The 20,561-nt window shown below is 42.9% G+C and overlaps 1 protein-coding gene across 2 annotated transcripts in view; it reads left to right on the top strand.

Annotated features, from left to right (window-relative positions):
- nhlrc2 (NHL repeat containing 2) overlaps window positions 1-16,517 on the top strand; it is a 64,840-nt gene extending 48,323 nt beyond the window's left edge. For both annotated transcript variants that reach the window (XM_024005059.2, XM_024005061.2), the window contains 4 exons: window positions 8,191-8,313; window positions 8,600-8,809; window positions 9,088-9,304; window positions 13,190-16,517. In XM_024005059.2, coding sequence (XP_023860827.1) covers window positions 8,191-8,313; window positions 8,600-8,809; window positions 9,088-9,304; window positions 13,190-13,452 — 813 coding nt within the window. In that variant the 3' untranslated portion in view covers window positions 13,453-16,517. The remainder of the gene's footprint in view (window positions 1-8,190; window positions 8,314-8,599; window positions 8,810-9,087; window positions 9,305-13,189) is intronic.
- Window positions 16,518-20,561: the final 4,044 nt, after the last annotated feature.

The raw sequence follows: 20,561 nt of genomic DNA, 5'->3' as shown, positions 1-20,561 counted from the left end.
GGGGTAACCCATAGACAATATAGAAAGAACAATAGTCTTCTATATCTATGGGGTAACATCTACTTATTCTTAGAGGTATTTCTGAGTGTCAAGGATTGGGACACTGGGTTGTATGTTTTGTTTTTTGCTCATGAATCCAAAATTAAATCCAAACCAATGTTTCTGGGCACAATCTAGTTGCAACCCCAAAGGAATCCGCTGTACATTTTCATCTCAATATATTAGTATCAATGTCAACTGGGGACTCTCAATGGTTCAAGTGTTGCAGTTCCAGTTCCCCACACTTAGTAGAATGACGCCACCCCTAGACACTGATCCAGGGTCAGAGCAGTTTTGACCCCCTTTCACCTAAAGATGAAGATTTATACTTTTAAGCTGATCCTTGATGTTAGGCTGTTCTCTCCTGAGCCCGACAAACACTATACAGTAGGGGTGCATCCCAAATGGCACCTATGGGCCTTGTTCTCTCTAAATAGGGCGAGGGTGCAGGGGGCTGGTGGAGGGAGAACTTGATTACAGGCGCAGCGCTCAGCGCTCGCTCAGCGCTCTGTGAGGCAGTGTTCTCTCTCAGCACTTTGTCTTCCTCCCCACAGATCTGGTTCTTTATAAAGGAAGGACAAACCATATCATTGTGCCGTAGGGGCTACAAAAAACAAGCAACTAGGGAGTTTTTTTACGATTTAATTGGAGCAGTGACTGAATTATTACAGCATCTGTCGTGACAAGATTTGAAAAGCATTACTAGCGCCATGTAACATTTGTTGTAAGTTTAGTTGACAGTCGTGGCAAGTTTCCAAACCTTTTGAAATTGAATATTTTTATAATGGGAGCATGCTCACAAGGAGATATGGCTATTTATTTAAATTCCCCAAATTCCACTACAGTCAAACCAATAGGATTTCTTTGTTGCGTCACTCTTGTTTTCTGAAGCAGGAGATGAAAATACATTTTTGCATAAAATMACATACCCAAATCTACCCAAAGCTCAGGATCTGAAGCAAGGATATGCATATTCTTGATACCATTTGAATGGAAACACTTTGAAGTTTGTGGAAATGTGAAATGAATGTAGGAGAATATAACACATTAGATCTTGTACAAGATAATACAAAGCACAAACCATGCGTTTAAAAATATATATATATTTTTTGTACCATCTTTGAAATGCAAGAGAACGGCCATAATGTATTATTCCAGCCAAGGCGCAATTTAGATTTTGGCCACTAGATGGCAGCAGTGCATGTGCAAAGTTTTAGACTGATCCAGTGAACCTTTGCATTTCTGTTCAAAATGTTGTATTAAGACTGCTCAAATGTGCCTAATTGGTTTATTAATAACTTCAAGTTCATAACTGTACACTCTTCTCAAACAATAGCKTTGTATTCTTTCACTGTAATAGCTACTGTAAATTGAACAGTGCAGTTAGATTAACAAGAATTTAAGCTTTCTGCCAATATCAGATATGTCTATGTTACTTACAACCTCATGCTAATCGCATTAGCCTACGTTAGCTCAACTGTCCCATGGGGGACCCACCGATCCTGTAGAGGATTTATTAATTAATAATTAACTTCTTATGGCTTGGGGGCAGTATTTCGATGTCTGGATGAGAAGTGTGCCCAAAGTAAACTGCCTGTTACTCAGGCCCAGAAGCTAGGATATGCATATAATTGGTAGATTTGGATAGAAAACACTCTTGGTTTTAATGTTTGTTTTTAAAATTGTATAACTGCCTTAATTCTGCTGGACCCAAGGAAGAGTATCTGAGTATCTGATAATTGAGATGGTTTGGGATGAGTTGGACCACAGAGTGAAGGAAAAGCAGCCAAAAAGTGCTCAGCATATGTGGGAATTCCTTCAAGACTGTTGGAAAAGCCTTCCAGGTGAAGCTGGTTGAGAGAATGCCTTGATGCCTGTCATCAAGGCAAAGGGTGGCTACTTCGAAAAATCTAAAATATATTTGGATTAGTTTAACACCTTTTTGGTTATGATTCCTTATCTGTTATTTCATAGTTGTGATGTCTTCACTATTATTCTACAATGTAGAAAATAGTAAAAATAAATAAAAACCCTTGAATGAGTAGYTGCAGACAAACGTTTGACTGGTACTGTAAGTATTCACACCCCTGAGTCAGTACTCTGTAAAAGGACCTTTCGCAGCGATGACAGCAGTGATTCTTTATGGTTAATAAAGCAAGATGGGGCTCCCGAGTGGCGCAGCGGTCTAAGGCACTGCATCTCAGTGCTAGAGGCGACACTACAGACCCTGTATCACAACCGGCCGTGATTGGGAGTCCCATAGGGCGGCGCACAATTGGCCCATCGTCGTCCGGGTTAAGCCGTCATTGTAAAGAAGAACTTGATCTTAACTGACTTGCCTAGTTAAATAAACATTTAAATATAAAGATGGCGCTGACAGATACTTTGCAGTATTTCGTTTTTGTGTGTGTTATTTCTTACATTATTAGTCCAGGGAATTGTTTGTGTTATTACATACTGCCGGAAAGACATTTTGAGCGGTGGTAACTCACCAGCATTATGACTGGGAATACGAACTGATTCCAATACACCGCCGGGGGAGAAGAGGTATTCAGAGTGGACTTCTAGTCCAACTAACGAGACGCGCACACCATCCACTGCTTCCGAGTATATTACTAGTTAATGTTCAGTCTCTGGATAAAAATGTAGACAAGCTCAGGGCGAGAATCTCCTTCCAGGGATTGTAACATACTTTATTGTCACGACTTCTACCGAAGATAACTCCTCTCCCTGTTCGGGCGGCGCTCGGCGTCGCCGGTTTACTAGCCACCACCGATCCCTTTTTCCTTTTCTGGTTGTTTTGTCTGTGTTCCTTTTCACACCTGGTTTCAATTGCGTTTATTTCTGTGTGTATATAGGGCACCTGTTACCTGCCTTATTTCGTGCGGGATTAAGCTTGTGTGTATTTGCGCTCGATTATCTTTGATGTTTCTTGTTTTCGTTATTACGTACGTGCAGTTAAGTTTCGGAACTGTGTTTGTTCCTCCGTGCGAGTTACGAGTTTCTGTATTTTTTTTTCACTATTTAGGCACTTGTATGTAGTGTCGGAATTGTGGTTGTTCCTCCGTGTGTTGGCACGAGTTTCTGTTCCTTCGAGAGCGTAGTTTTGGATTTTCGTCTGTGCCAATTTTGTATTGGTGGACTATGTATATATAATTATATATTAAACATGCTTCTCAGAAATCCCTGCTCTCCTGCGCCTGACTCCTCCACCTCTCACCGAGACGCACCTTATCACACTTTATTTCATGAGAACATGGCTCTCTGGGTATATACTGTCTTTGTCTATACAGCCAGCTGGTTTCTCAGTATATCGTGCAGACAAGAATAAAGAACTCTCCGTGAAGAAGAAAAGCAGGGGTGTATGTTTCACGATTAGCCACTCATGGTCAAGTCCTTCTGTTCATCCGACCTAGAATACGTCACAATCAAATGCCGACCGTATTACCTCCCAAGCGATTTCTCTTCGGTTATAGTCACAGCCGTGTATACTTCACTGGACTTTATGCAAACTGGAAACCACATCCTGAGGCGACATTTATTGTAGCTGGGGTTTTTAACAAAGCAAATTTAAGGAAAACGCTACTGAAGTTCTATCAACACATTGACTGTAGTATTTGCGCTGCTAAAACACTCGACCACTGCTACTCCAACTTTTGGGATGCCTACAAGGCCCTCCCCCGCCCCCCCTTCGGCAAATCTGATCACAGCTCCCTTTTGCTTCTCCCTTCCTATAGGCAGAAACTCAAACAGGAAGTACCCGTGCTCAGAACGATTCAACGCTGGTCTGATCAATCGGAATCTACGCTTTAAGATTATTTTGATCATGCGTACTGGGATATGTTCCGGGTAGCCTCTGATAATAACATCAACGAATACATGGATACACTGACTGAGTTTATCAGGAAGTGTATAGGAGATGTTGTACCCACTGTGACTATTAACCCTCCCTAACCAAAAACCGTGGATAGATGGCAGCATTCGTGCAAATCTGAAAGTGCGAACCACCGCATTTAACCATGGCAAGGTGACTGGGAATATGGCAGAATACAAACCGTGTCGCTATTCCTTCCGTAAGGCAATCAAACAGGCAAAAGGTCAGTATAGAGACAAAGTAGAGTCGCAATTCTTCGGCCCAGACACGAGACGTATGTGGCAGGGTCTACAGACGATCACGGACCACAAAAGGAAAACCAGCCACGTCGGGGACACTGAGGTCTTGCTTCCGGACAAGCTAAATGCCCGCTTTGAGGATAACAGTGCCACCATCGCGGCCCGCTTGTGGGCTCTCCTTCTCCGTGGCCGACGTGAGTAAGACATTTAAGAGTGTTAACCCTCGCAAGGCTTCCGGCCCAGACTGCATCCCTAGCCGCGTTCTCAGAGCATGCGCAGACCAGCTGGCTGGAGTGTTTATGGACATATTCAATCTCTCCCTATCCCAGTCTGCTGTCCCCACTTGCTTCAAGATGTCCACCATTGTTCCTGTACCCAAGAAAGCAAAGGTAGCTAAACTAAATGACCATCGCCCCGTAGCACTCACTTACGTCATCATGAAGTGCTTTGAGAGGCTAGTTAAGGATCAAATCACCTCTACCTTACCTGACACCCTAGACCCACTTAGGGGCTTACCGCCCCAATAGGTCCACAGACGATGCAATCGCCATTGCACTGCACACTGACCTATCCCATCTGGACAAGAGGAATACCTTTGTAAGAATGCTGTTCATTGACTATAGCTCAGCATTCAACACCATATTACCCTCCAAGCTCATCTTTTAAGCTCGGGGCCCTGCGACTGAACCCCACCTTGTGCAACTGGGTCCTGGACTTCCTGATGTGCCGCCCCCAGGTGGTGAAGGTAGAAAACAACACCAACCACTTTGTTGATCGTCAACACAGGGGCCTCACAAGGGTGAGTGCTCAGCCCCCTCCTGTATTCCCTGTTCACCCATGACTGTGTGGCTACGCACGCCTCCAACTCAATCATCAAGTTGGCAGACAACTAAACAGTAGTAGGTCTGATTACCAACAATGATGAGGCCGCCTACAGAGAGGTGAGGACCCTGGGAGTGTGGTGCCAGGAAAATAACCTCTCACTCAATGTCGACAAAACAAAGGAGTGGAGTGGACTTCAGGAAACGAGAGGGAGCACCTCGCCATCCACATCGACGCTATCAATGATAGCTCTTTAAAAAGGATCCCCTCGGAAACATGACAGATGTACACAATGCGGACGTACAGTTGAAGACGGAAGTTTACATACACCTTAGCCAACTACATTTAAACTCAGTTTTTCACAATTCCTGACATTTAATCCTAGTAAAAGTTCCCTGTCTTAGGTCAGTTAGGATCACCACTTTATTTTAAGAATGTGAAACGTCAGAATGATAGTAGYGAGAATGATTTATTTCAGCTTTTATTTCTTTCATCACATTCCCAGTGGGTCAGAAGTTTACATGCGCTCAATTAGTATTTGGTAGCATTCCCTTTAAATTGTTTAACTTGGGTGAAACGTTTCGGGTAGCCTTCCACAAGCTTCCCACAATAAGTTGGGTGAATTTTGGCCCATTCCTCCTGACAGAGCTGGTGTAACTGAGTCAGGTTCGTAGGCCTCCTTGCTCGCACATGCTTTTTCAGTTCTGCCCACAAATTTTCTATGGGATTGAGGTCAGGACTTTGTGATGGCCACTCCAATACCTTGACTTTGTTGTCTTTAAGCCATTTTGCCACAACTTTGGAAGTATGCCATTGTCATTGTCCATTTGGAAGACATATTTGCGACCAAGCTTTAACTTCCTGACTGATGTCTTGAGATGTTGCTTCAATATATCAACATCATTTCCCTCCTGCAGCAAAGTACCCCCACAACATGATGCTGCCACCCCCGTGCTTCACGGTTGGGATGGTGTTCTTTGGCTTGCAAGCCTCCCCCTTTTTCCTCCAAACATAATGATGGTCATTATGGCCAAACAGTTCTATTTTTGTTTCATCAGACTAGAGGACATTTCTCCAGAAAGTACGATCTTTGTCCCCATGTGCAGTTGCAAACCGTAGTCTGGCTTTTTTATGGCGGTTTTGGAGCAGTGGCTTCTTCCTTGCTGACGGCCTTTCAGGTTATGTTGATATAGGACTCATTTTACTGTGGATATATAGATCACTTTTGTACCTGTTTCCTCCAGCATCTTCACAAGGTCCTTTGCTGTTGTTCTGGGATTGATTCGCACTTTTCGCACCAAAGTACGTTCATCTCCTTCCTAAGCGGTATGACGTCTGTGTGGTCCCATGGTGTTTATACTTGCGTACTATTTTTTTGTACAGATGAACGTGGTACCTTCAGGCATTTGGAAATTGCTCCCAAGGATGAACCAGACTTGTGGAGGTCTACAATTTATTTTCTGAGGTCTTTGCTGATTTCTTTTGATTTTCCCATGATGTCAGGCAAAGAGGCACCGAGTTTGAAGGTAGGCCTTGAAATACATCCACAGTTGACTCAAATGATTGACTCAAATGATGCCAGGGGCGGCAGCGTAACCTAGTGGTTAGAGCGTGGGACTTGTAACCGAAAGGTTGCAAGATCGAATCCCCGAGCTGACAAGGTAAAAATCTGTCGTTCTGCCCCTGAACAAGGCAGTTAACCCACTGTTCCTAGGCCTTCATTGAAAATAAGAATTTGTTCTTAACTGGCTTGCCTAGTTAAATAAAGGTAAAATAAAAAAATAAAATAATTAGCCTATCAGAAGCCATGACATAATTTTCTGGAATTTTCCAAGCTCGTTGCAGTGATGTTCATAGACGTCCAACAATCTTTTGTTGATGGCTCGCGCTTTGTACATGCAGAACAATCATTGTACAATTTCTCCATCATGGCCGTCACGGTTTTTCAACATGGCATCTTGTATTCTGGTTCWAGATATGCCATTAGGGTATTGAAGCCGACATCCTCTACCATTGACAATGGCTGCATATTAACTGCAATCATTTCTCACTCTGTCCCTTATCGCACTGCTGCCGGCAACGGGTTGGGTCTCCCTTTAACAAGAGCAAAGTATTGTGTTTCATTTGAAAACAGCATAACATTTTGTAGGATATTTCTGAAAAGACTGCCTGAAATTTCAACCTGTTTTGGTGGGATGGACTTTTGGCATTCCATGGTGACATCACCATGTGGTAAATTAGTTAATAGACCAATAAGAAAGAATTCCACCTCTCTGCCGATAACAGCTAATTTTCGCCTCTCCACTCCCAGACAATCCTAGACAAATTCTTGCTAGAGAAATTGCCCTTTGCCAAAAAGCTATTTTTATTTATTTTTGACAATTTTAATTGAAAACAATCACAGTAAGGTACTTAATTGTTGCCCAGAAAGGATTTGATATTGATATAAAAACATCTGCATTGGACCTTTTTAAGAAACACTCGTTTTCATTAGCAAACTGTTTTACATGGTGTGTACAATGAATACACAACTCCCTCAAGCAGAGCATTGTTTTCAATGTTTTTTTTCTTCAGTTTTATACATATGAGAGTAATCTGTCTTTAGAAACTTCAGATGATTCGTCGAGGAAAGGCTTAATGTAGTACCACTTTGAAATACAATCAAGTACCACTTTGAAATCCTTCATCATCAAGTCAATCTTTATACTCTGGCCAATCAGAAGGCTTCATTTAACAAATAGTTGACTCAGTTCAGATTCCTAATACTCTGAGAAATGGCAAGGCTGCTGAATCGAAATTGGCCCTAGATCAGGGGTGCCAAACAAATTTTGCCCCAGGGGCCGCATTCACTCTTCAACGAGGTTCACACTGAAAATTGGGCTACATTTCCTCTATCCATAGTTTGGTGACTTTTCAATGCTTTCATTTGAGTAATTTATTAAGCGAGCTGGACAGTCAAGAAACGGTATGAATGTAGGTCTATTATTCTTCCTACACAGTTTAAATTTTGGTTTAGTTATTTGAAAGTATATTGAGTCGTCCCCCTCCCCCCAAAAACAAAATATCCCCKAAAATCTGTGGCCCGGATTGGAACCCCTCCAATTGGGCCGTATGTTTGACACCCCTGCCCTAGATGGATGGATGACTAGTGGCATTGAAATGAATTGAAACATGTAACGTGACTCATGTTGTTCATGTGGTGTTTTTTGGGGACAGAACCTGTTTGCGTTTGGGGACGTGGACGGGAAAGGAGTGGACGCAAAGCTCCAGCACCCTCTCGGTGTGGCCTGGGCTCCTGACCAAGGCCTCCTCTATGTGGCGGATTCCTACAACCACAAGGTCCGTTTTTCAGACGTAATGTTTACACTGTATTTTATGGACATGTGGTTTCACATCAGTATCCGGTGACAAAGGAAGAGCTTGTGGGGTGTCATTGGATGTTTTCGCTGAAACAGCCAATAGACAATTCATATGTAAAGCCTTCATATTCTCTGCTGTGAGATTGGAGATTGCTTCTTGAGAAGACAGTAGGCCTCCAGGGCAGAGTGTATGCATGTTTGGACTGGTTGTATAGAGTACTCACAAATCAAATCCCTCTTAGCCTTGCTGTGTTTGTTTGTTTCAGATCAAAGTGGTGGACCCAAAAACCAGGCAGTGTCTGGTTGTGGCTGGGACAGGGGAAGCTGGTGACGTGTTAGGGCCAAGCTTGACTGAGTCCAGCTTCAATGAGCCTGGTGGCCTGTGTGTCGGGGAGGGGGGCAGGGTGCTGTATGTAGCTGACACCAACAACCACCACCTCAAAGTCTTGGACCTGGACACCAAGACCGTGTCACTGGTGAGGGGTGTGTGTGACAGAAAGAGCATGATTGTGCGTGTGTGTGTGTGAATAAACATTTATCTATCTGTTTCAGAAGCCTTCATATTAAAAAAAGTACCGTTTGCCCGAAAACATTTTGGTTTGAAATTACCGGACCTCTGCTCAAACTTTTTTTAAGAGAGAACAAGTGGAAAGCCATAGATGTTATGGGGCTTGCTTTTCCTTTGACTCTTTAATACAGCTTCTCTTTTAGAAACACCAAAGAAACGTGTTTCTCTTCTCTCCCTCTCTTGTAGTTCCCCATTTCAGTGGAGGACGCGGTAGACTCTGCACCAACTAAGTCCTCTGGACCTTGTAAAGTCCCCAAGCTCCCCAAATCTGCTTCTAGGGTGAAGATGCCACCACTGGCAGTGTCACCAGGACAGACTGTCAACTTGGAGCTGGTGCTATCGCTACCAGAGGGCACCAAGCTCACTGAAGACGCACCCAGCTTTTGGACCCTGTCAGCAGAAGGTAATGAAAATGACACCAGTGTAACGTTCAGTAGAGCACAATGTTGTCAACATTTTGAAACATAACCTTGTTCACGTGACTGTGAAGCTGTTCCCATTCATGCCTCAAGCTGGAAAAAGTTAGAGAGTATTATTAAAACATTCCCTTTCAATTGAATGTTCTGTAATGGGCTCCAGTGAGTGTTCCGGTTAAATTGCTGTGGTTTGAGGGGCATTATAGTTTCCACTCCCCCATTCAAGGTCAAAGCAAACCTGGATATGAAATAAACCTTACATCGGGGGTCGTAGGGGCATCCCAATCCCTAGGCCCTTTTTGCCGTGCCTTCTCAATAGCTCCACCTAACCCACTGGCAGGCGACACCCATCTTTTTAAAACGGTTAAACAACAGCCTAGCCCTTGGGATAGGAGTGAAGGATATTTTAGAAATGGTGCCAGATTGTCCCAGGCAGCAGCCCCCCCCCTTCTCACACCATATGTTGAAATACAAATTGACATGCTGGCTGATGTAGTTGCATCTTTTCTCTCGCTTTGTTCCCTCTTTCCAGACATGCCCTTAGCTTCAAACACTCCTGTTCTGTCTCTCTCTAAATCAAATCAAATGTATTTATATAGCCCTTCTTAGATCAGCTGATATCTCAAAGTGCTGTATAGAAACCCAGCCTAAAACCCCAAACAGCAAGCAATGCAGGTGTAGAAGCACGGTGGCTAGGTAAAAACTCCCTAGGAAGGCCAAAACCTAGGAAGAAACCTAGAGCGGAACCAGGCTATGAGGGGTGGCCAGTCCTCTTCTGGCTGTGCCGGGTGGAGATTATAACAGAGTATGGCCAAGATGTTCAAATGTTCATAAATGATCAGCATGGTCAAATAATAATAATCACAGTAGTTGTCGAGGGTGCAACAGGTCAGCACCTCAGGAGTAAATGTCAGTTGGCTTTTCATAGCCGATCATTGAGAGTAACTCTACCGCTCCTGCTGTCTCTAACCAGGCATTTGTTTAGCTTATGTTCAATGGCCCCGTCCCTTACAATGAATGATGCCTAAACTCCAATCTTTTATATTTGGAATGTGCCACTGGGCAAAATAGCCTAACGTGTCTATGCCTTGAAGCGTTCACAGCATCAGTGAATGGCCTTATTGACTCCCATCGTCAGTTCTCTGAGTTYAAGTGATGTTCTACCAGCGTTAGTGGGGTTTTGTGTCAATGATATTCTATCCTGRTGGATTGACGGGACACCTCACTTTGTCAATTACTTGATCAATTATTTCCACTATTTGTGAAGTTCAATAATTTGTGCTTTGATCAAAAGTAATAAAGTKATTGAGGTTGTGTGGCCCTCAATTGATTGCAAATGCCACCTCAGGTTCTAATGATTTAAATGTATACATTTACTACATTCARGACCACAAGAATACAAGGGACCACATAATTAAATTGAATTCAACAATGAATTCAACAAGGCTCATTTTGATAAGAGGAGAAGCCTTGCTGTCTATGAAATATACGATCTAGGTTAAAAAATAATACTATTTATTGGATCAATGAAGGAACAGGAATCATAGTCGGTCAAGTTAGCCATGCACAGRGTCAAAACAAGTATTTTAGATCCCATTTTCCTCTAAATGTCTCCACTGGGAGCCTGAGGACATTTAAAAGCACAACCTGTATGAACACGGTTAACTTGAAATGACAAATGAAAGAACACAGCACCTATAAGTTGTTAGCTGCTGCAGGAACCTGTGGGTTGGGACTATGGGAGCGTCCCAAATAGCATCCTATTCCCTACATAAAGTGCATTTGGAAAGTATTCAGACCCCTTTTCCACATTTTGTTACGTTGCAGCCTTATTCTAAAATGGATTACATTGATTTATTTCCTCATCAATCTACACACAATACAAAGAGAACTGTTTTTTAGACATTTTTGCAAATGTATTTTGTTTTACGCAGTACTTTGTTGACGCACCTTTGGCAGTGATTACAGCCTCGGGTATGACGCTACATGCTTGGCACACCTGTATTTGGGGAGTTTCTCCCATTCTTCTCTGCAGATCCTCTCGACCTCTGTCAGGTTGGATGGGGAGCGTTGCTGCACAGCTATTTTCAGGTCTCTCCAGAGATGTTTGATCGGTTTCAAGTCCGGGTTCTGGCTGGGCCACTCAAGGACATTCAGAGACTTATCCTGAAGCCACTTCTGCGTTGTCTTGYCTCTGTGCTTAGGGTCATTGTCCTGTTGGAAGGTGAACGTTCGCCCCAGTCTGAAGTCCTGAGCAGGTTTTCATCAAGGATCTCTCTGTACTTTGCTCCGTTCATCTTTCCCTCGATCCCAGTCCCTGTCACTGAAAAACATCCACACAGCATGATGCTGCCAACACCATACTTCACAGTAGGGATGGTGCTAGGTTTCCTCCAGACGTGAAGCTTGGCATTCAGGCCATAAATGTGCTTGGCATTCAGGCCAAGGAGTTCAATCTTGGTTTCATCAGACCAGAGAATCTTGTTTCTCATGGTCTGAGAGTCCTTTAGGTGCCTTTTGGCAAACTCCAAGCGGGCTGTCATGTTCCTTTTATTGAGGAGTGGCTTCCCTCTGGCCACTCTACCATAAAGGTCTGATTGGTGGAGTGCTGCATTGATGTTGTCCTTCTGGAAGGTTCTCCCWTCTCCACAGAGGAACTCTAGAGCTCTGTCAGTATGACCATGGGGTTGTTGGTCACCTCCCTGACCAAGGTCCTTCTCCCCCATTGCTCAGTTTGGCCGGGCGGCTATCTCTAGGAAGAGTCTTGGTGGTTCCAAACTTCTTCKATTTAAGAATGATGGAGGCCACTGCGTTCTTGGGGACCTTCAATGCTGCAGAAATGTTTTGGTATCCGTCCCCAGATCTGTGCCTCGACACAATCCTGTCTCGGAGCTCTACGGACAATTCCTTTGACCTCATGGCTTGGTTTTTGCTTTGACATGCACTGTCAACTGTAAGACCTTATATAGATAGGTGTGTGCCTTTCCAAATCATGTCCAATCAATTGAATTTACCACAGGTGGACTCCAATCAAATTGTAAAAACCTCTCAAGGATGATCAATGGAAACAGAATGCACCTGAGCTCAATTTTGAGTCTCATAGTAAAGCCTCAATACTTTGCAAACATGTTTTGTTTGTTTGTTCGCAATGTCATTATGCAGTATTGTGTGTAGATTGATGAATAAGGCTGTAAAGTAACAATGGAGAAAAAGGGAAGGGGTCTGAATACTTTGCAAATGCACTGTATACTGTAGCACTACTTTTGACCAAAGKCCTATGGGCCCTGGTCAAAAGTAATGTCATTTGGGACGCGGCCATAGTCAGTGAGCGTTCACAGTCCCAAGAAAGTATGGATGTTTAGTTCTTTCTGTGACTCAACCCTATAGAGTAACAGCCCACCACATTTCCTGTATATTACTCAGCAGAGCCAGCCAGGAAGTCAGGCAGCTCTCTTTATCTCTGTCACTCTGTCTTTGTTTCTCTCTCGCTCTCTGAGGGAATATCAGTGGATGGTAGGGCTTTTTAAATGCAGTCATTAAATTTGATTGATAAGCAAACAGTGAGTCAACGACAGTCTTTTGACACTAACATGCTGGTTGAGGGTGAATTTGTTTAAACATGGTGGCGCATTTTAGAAGCATGACTGGTGATTCGTGATTTGTCCAAATTATTAGGGACGAAAAATTGTCGTTGCTTCCCAGTCTGTCGACAGKTACTACTACCATTTATGTTGTGTTAAGATATTATGTCTTGGTAGAGTGAAATGTGTGCTTGTTATCCGTTATTTTATATATTATATTATTCTATGATGAGTTGACTGTATGTGTGCCATTAAATAGGATATTGCCTAACTATTTCCTGTGTTGTACAGGTAACGAGTGGTTGGTAGAGAACCAGGTGGTGACCGGGGACATCCCAAATCTTTCCCAGCCCCTCTCCATCCCTGCCATACTTCCAACGGTTCTCAAGGCGACAGAGGCCAGCCCCTCCCTCACCCTGAGTGTTTGGGTTTACTGCTGTCTGGCAGGAGGTGGGGCTTGTATGATGAAAGCCGCCTCCTTCACGCAACCTCTCCAGATAGGCTCTACACCCAGAAACGGCTCGGTTACCGTGACACTGGCTCATGCCTTCTAACTTAACAAGCCTCTAGCRCTTCCCTCTCGTTGGGGCTTTGTGTTTCAAATATGTTTCATATTTAAATGAAGATTCAAGTTTACAAATGTACAAATCCTTTTGATAGCTCCTTTTGAACACATACGATAACAGTAACAAATAATTTATCAGATTGACATGTTTAAACAAAGTAGATATATCATAAATAGTATGYAAAGGGGAAGAAAAGGTCAAACCCGGACTTAATTCAATCAACAAACAAAGAAGTTTGGATACCCCCCAAAAGGATAAGCCCACCCACCCTACTTGCTTCCTTCCCCTTTGGGGTAAATCCTATGTAACTTTGTCTTAGATAAGTGTACTGTACAATTGGCTCATTCATCTCCCTCCTCTCCCCTGTAACTATTCCCRAATTCGTTGCTGTAAATGAGAATGTGTTCTCAGTCAACTTACCTGGTAAAATAAATAAATAAAAAGTTTAAAGTCCTTAAATTGTATCAAACAATGCCTGGAGTATATTATTATATATTTTTGATTTATTTAACTAGGCAAGTCAGTTAAGAACAAATTCTTATTTACAATGACAGCCTACCCCGGCCAAACCCTAACCCGGACGATGATGGGCCATTTGTGCGCCCGCCCTATGGGACTCCCAATCACGGCCGGTTGTGATACAGCCTGGAATCTAACCAGGGTCTGTAGTGATGCCTCTAGCACTGAGATGCAGTGCCTTAGACKGCTGCGCCACTCAGGAGCCCTCAAATTGAATGGGTATTGATGTATTCTAAGGTAACCTCCCAGTCTGCCACAGGTATTTCGGTGTCCAGCTCTTCCTCCCACTTTGCTTTAGTAGGATCTGTGGAGGGTGGGTAGACGGACTGAAATGTGTCATATAAACGAGATATCAGTTMGTCTGATCCTGAGCACAGTTTAATGCACCCATCAAACATGGAAGGTTTGACATTCTCGAATGCAGGTAGATGTTTTCTTATACTGAACAAACATGTATATATATATACGCAACATGTAAAGTGTTGAAATAAAAGATCCCAGAAATGTTCCATATGCAGAAAAAGCTTATTTCTCTCAAATGTTGTGCACAAATTTGTTTACATCTCTGTTAATGAGCATTTCTCCTTTGCCAAGAAAATCCATCCACCTGACAGGTGTGGCATATCAAGAAMCTGATTAAACCGCATGATCATTACGTAGGTGCACCTTGTGCTGGGGACAAGACAAGGCCACTCTAAAATGTGCAGTTTTGTAACACAACGCCATGCCACAGATTGAGGGAACATGCAATTGGCATGCTGACTGCAGGAATGGTTGCCAGAGCATTAATATTTCTACCATAAGCTGCCTCCAACGTAATTTTTGACAATTTGGCAATATATCCAACCGGCCTCACAACCCCAGACCACGTGTAACCATGTCAGCCCAGGACCACATCTGGCTTCTTCACCTGCGGGATCGTCTGATACCAGCCACCCAGAAAGCTGATGAAACTGAGGGGTATTTCTGTCTGTAATAAAGCCCTTTTTGTAGATATAAAATCATTCTGATTGGCTGGGCCTATGGCAAAGATCCCATCTAGGTATAAATTCCCTACGTTATGGATCCCAACCTCTGCCCAGCGATAAAATTATTGTCTAAGTTGGAGGGTGCAAAGGAAGGATTTCCCACTATTGGGAGTAGAAATTACATTGGTCTGAGGTCAAAATGTACCTTAACTTGCTTCCAGATACGAAATGTGCTATATACAATGGGATCGGGTCTATAAACCGATGTCTCAAGGCGTATACGGGACATAATCACTGCACAAATTGGGTAGGGGTAGCAGTCCTCGCACTCCATATCAATCTAGCAGGACAATACAGCAGCGTCATCGAGCCAAAACGTGACAGAGTGGGTATTTGCAGTCCAATAGTAACAATCCTTCTTCCAATTTAGATTTTAAAAGGTTTTTACTTATCCTGTGTGCTTTGAATTCCCAAATAAATGGGTTTATAATCGAGTCCAGTTGATTATTAAGGGACTTTGTCAGAAATAAATATGTACTGTATAACAGTTGAGGGAGAAATACCATTTTAATTGCATTAACTCTTCCCAGTAAAGATATAGGGGAAGCGTTTTGTTAGGTGGGCATTAAGGGAACTAGACTTGGGGTCGAAATGGAATTGGGTCACTATTATATGTCACATGAGGGAGTGCATGGTTTTCTCTGCACAAGTATTCCCTGTCTTTATTTTACAAGATGTCAGCACCAAAGTGCATGTATGGTCTTCCTCTTCAGTGTGTGTTTATGGATGGGGGAAAACAAGTGGGCTCTAAATAAGGTTTACATAATACATCCATAAGCACTCCGTAACACCTCTAGAAAACCTTTCATAGACTTATGTCCACAACAGCACTGTGTCTGCTGACTGGCTTGGATTTGTGCCAGCCAACTTGCTTACTTAAATAATACTTCAGCGCTGGCAAAACTGGTTACAATTAAATTTCAACCAATTTTGCCCTGTTGGTTTTGTCATAAGGCATTTACAAACAGTTTCCTCACACTTAGTCATTACGCCCACATTTGTAAATGTTAGTAACCTAATTATTCACACATTTATAAACTTTTATATTTTAACTGATGTATTAATGATTCATAAGATAATTAATAAGATGTTTAATATAGGTCCTTATAAACCATTTAGTAATCATTAGTTTGTACCTAATCTAAAGTGAGGGCTTAGCGTTAGTGTTACCTTCAGCGTTAGTGTTACCAGCACTCATAATGCCTTTTATGAGGCCTACCTCCAGAGGTGGTCAGGAATATCTGATCACAATGCGTCTTTTAATCGGCTACACCTGAAAACATTTTGGGCACAATCGGAATGTGGACAAGATCAGGACAAAGGACGCATGTTAGTATCAGGTGTAAATGGGGATTCTGATTTCTCTTTCCCAGCTTCACCTCAGACCCCCAGTGCTGTCCGGCATGTGTGTTTTAATACTTTCCAAGGGAAGCGCTTTTTACGAACTGGTTTCTTTTATTATGCAATGTAACAAGGACAAAGTAATAAAACCATATTTTATCAGCCTTTTGTGTGTGTTGTCCTTTCCTTTGCTGGCATCAATGACTAACAAGGCCCTTGGGATTATGTATTCTCTCAGCACACACATGGGGTGTGTTCGTAAATTCACTCTGGCTYTCTACTCCGATTTCAGAGCGTTCTCGTCTGAGTGTGCGAGAGCGAAAAATAACTGACAAATTTACTAAGGCTCAGCACCCATTGAATAGGGCCGGTGTCACTAAACATCGTCAAAAAATAGTGATTCAACTGTTGCCAGCAGCACAGTTAGTCACCAATGCTCTGGATAACATGAAAACAGCCTAACCAGCTCTGTTAGTGCGAGTAAAATGGTCAGAGTGAGGTGTTCTTTCGATTGTATCTGGAAGTAGSTAGCAAGCAAGCCAACGTTAGCCAGTTAGTTTGGGTGCTTGACTGCTGTTGTAAGGCCAGAACGCTCGGATCAACCCTACTCCTCGGCCAGAGCATCCAGTGTGCACTCTGAACGCTCCCGAGAGCAAAACGCTCTGAATATACGAATGGACAAACGCCCAGAGGGCACTCTGGCACGCCGGATTGTTATTAAAGGTATAGGGGACTTGACATTGGAGGGCTGTCGTCTTGTATGGGAAAAGTATTGGTTRAGTGAAATATAGATAGATTATGTATATATACAGTGCCTTCGGAAAGTATTCAGACCTCTTMACTTTTTCTACATTTTGTAACGTTACAGCCTTATTCTAAAATTGATTAAATAAATGTTTTTACTCATCAGTACCCCATAATAACCAAGCMAAAACAGGTTTTTAGAAATGTTAGCAAATTTATACAAAATAAACAGATACCTTATTTACGTAAGTATTCAGACCCTTTGCTATGAGACTCGAAATTGAGCTCCATTGATCAACTTTGAGATGTTTCTACAACTTGACTGTAGTCCACCTGTGGTAAATTCAATTCATTGGACATGATTTGGAAAGGCATACACCTGTCTATATAAGGTAACACAGTTGACAGTGCATGTTTAGAGCAACAACAAAAAATAAATGAGGTTGAAGGAATTCTCCGTAGAGCTCCGAGACAGGATTGTGTCGAGGCACCGATCTGGGGAAGGGTAGCAAAACATTTCTGCAGCATTGGAGATCTTCCAACAACACAATGGCCTCCATCATTCTTAAATGGAAGAYGTTTGGAACCACCAAAACTCTTCCTAGAGCTGGCTGTCTGGCCAAACTGAGCAATCGGGGGAGAAGGGCCTTGGTCAGGGAGGTGACCAAGAACCCGATGGTCACTGACAGAGTTCCTCTGTGGAGATGGGAGAACCTTCCAGAAGGACAACCATCTCTGCAGCACTCCACCAATCAGGCCTTTATGGTAGAGTGGCCAGACGGAAGCCACTCATCAGTAAAAGGCACATGACAGCCCYCTTGGAGTTTGCCAAAAGGCACCTAAAGGACTCTWAGACCATGAGAAACAAGATTCTCTGGTCTGATGAAACCAAGATTGAACTCCTTGGCCTGAATGCCAAGTGTCACGTCTGGAGGAAACCTGGCACCATCCCTACGGTGAAGCATGATGTTTTTCAGCGGCAGGGATTGGGAGACTAGTCAGGGTCAAGGCAAAGATAAACGGAGCAAAGTACAGATAGATCCTTGATGAAAACCTGCTCCAGAGCTCTCAGGACCTCAGACTGGGACGAAGGTTCACCTTCCAACAGGACAACGACGCTAAGCACACAGCCAAGACAGCGCAGGACTGGAGGCCGGACTTGAACCCGATCGAACATCTCTGGAGAGACCTGAAAATAGCTGTGCAGCAACGCTCCCCATCTAACCTGACAGAGTTTGAGAGGATCTGCAGAGAAGAATGGGAGTAACTCCTCAAATACAGCTGTGCCAAGCTTGTAGCGTCATTCCCAAGAAGACTCGATGCTGTAATCGCTGCCAAAGGTGCTTCAACAAAGTACTGAGTAAAGGGTCTGAATACTTATGTAAATGTTTTATTTCAGTTTCTTTTTATTAAATTAGCTAAAATTTCTGAACCTGTTTTGCCTTGTCATATTGTGTGTAGAGTGGTTAGGGGAAAAAACGATGTCATACATTATTGAATAAGGCTGTAACGTAACAAAATGTGGAAAAYGTAATGGGGTCTGAATACTTTCCGAAGGCTCTGTATGTAGTTTTAATTTATTWTTTWTATTTTCTATATTGTAGAATAATAGTGAAGACATCCAACATATAAAATAACACATATGMAACATGTAGTAACCAAAAAAGTGTTAAACAAATCAAAAAATCTTTCTATTTTAGTTTTTTCAAAGTAGCCACCCTCTGCATTGATGACAGCTTTGCACACTCTTGGCATTCTCTCAACCAGCTTTACCTGGAATGCTCTTCCAACAGTCCTGAAGAAGTTCCGACATATGCTGAGCACTTGTTGGATGCTTTTCCTTCATTCTGCGGTCCAACTCATCCCAAACCATATCAATTGGGTTGAGGTCGGGTGATTGTGGAGGCCAGGTCATCTGATYCAGTATTCCATCACTCTCCTTCTTGGTCAAATAGCCCTTACACAGCCTGGAGGTSTGTTGGGTCATTGGCCTGTAGAAAAACAAATGATAGTCCCACTAATCGCAAACCAGATGTTTGTAAGATTTGATTGTATGGTGGCCCAGACACTTGCTTTTAGATCATTGACTGAAGTCACTGTCGGAAGCTGACGAAGGAGCAGCTTTCACTACCTCAATCATGTAAATATCTAACTCAGGTGGTATAATGAGTAGTGAGCTAGGTCACCTATAAGACGGAAATGGGTCTTACCGGCAAGACTGCGACCTTATACAATAGAAGACTGTATACGGGTAATATGCTGTGGGGGGTAAAGCCTGGAATTTACGCACCTACACATAGAGACTGGTTCATAGCAAACCAGAGATCCTACCATAGACAATGACTGGTATAGGATCAGGTAAATTCAGATCATTGATAGTTATAGACTGGATCATTAATTATTTATGTATGAAAGACTCCGTAGCACATGAGTAGACTGGTACTCATCGACTATATGATTATTACTCAACAATAGAGTTATGAGTGTTATAATAGGGATGTACAGACGTACATCAGGGACGAATGTCATATGTACCGAACTGGTATCTAGACGCGCTAAACAATAAGAGATGTAGTAATGTAACCAACTTGGTATTGATCGTGACTAACATAAGAGGGACTGGTTATGAGTGACCTTATACATCTTAGAGAGATGGTACTAGCCACGCTACCATAGAGATAGTCAGCTATGCACTAACCGACTGTGGGTTTAGTCGATAATTGTTGCGAGGTGCGAATTTTTTTGTACTTATCAGCGGACCTGCTCGACACACCACGTGCTCACTATATGAGGAGTGACCAGAGTGTGTGTATTTTGGGGGGTATACCAGAGTTCAAGCAGAGATATAACACCACAAGTTTTTAAACATTTGCGGCGTCTAGCGCAATATGTGGTGACGGAGACTCGTAATGGGCAATGTAAATTAATGGAGATGAAAAGTTGAGCATGCTAAATGGCTAAGATTACTCGTTTGTTAAATTACACCATTCTTGGTTATACACGGTGGACATACAACGTACATCACAGAAAATGACAATTGACGGGGCGGGTTTGGGAAACTAAAAGATGTTAATTTTCGCGGACTGCCTCTCTACTACATAGGGAGAGGAAAGCCCGATATACAGGATTCACTTTGTTACGGATTTTCTCACTGATTATTGGCCGCGGTTGTTGTTGTCCTTCGAGTTGTCTTATGTTGATCTTCTTGTTGTTTTCTCACGCTCTGTTATAGTTGGTGTTCTATGTTGGTCGAGTATCCGTGTTTTGCTTTCTGGTGGGGTTCTTGGTTTACTGAATTCTATGTGTAGGTCTATCAGTCTGTTAGGCTGAGCACCTTGTTTTTCTCTGATGGTAAGTATTAGTCGTTGGCTTGTATTGCACATCTTTATGGTGTAGGTCTATATTACGAAGTTGCGTTAGGTATCACGCCTGCCTGTGTATCGTGTTGGAGCTGCACGTTGTATC

The sequence above is a fragment of the Salvelinus sp. IW2-2015 genome, linkage group LG17 (genome assembly GCF_002910315.2).
Source record: "Salvelinus sp. IW2-2015 linkage group LG17, ASM291031v2, whole genome shotgun sequence".
Taxonomy (NCBI): domain Eukaryota; kingdom Metazoa; phylum Chordata; class Actinopteri; order Salmoniformes; family Salmonidae; genus Salvelinus; species Salvelinus sp. IW2-2015.
Note: the sequence above shows the minus strand (reverse complement) of the source record. Positions and strands in the feature narration are given on the sequence as shown.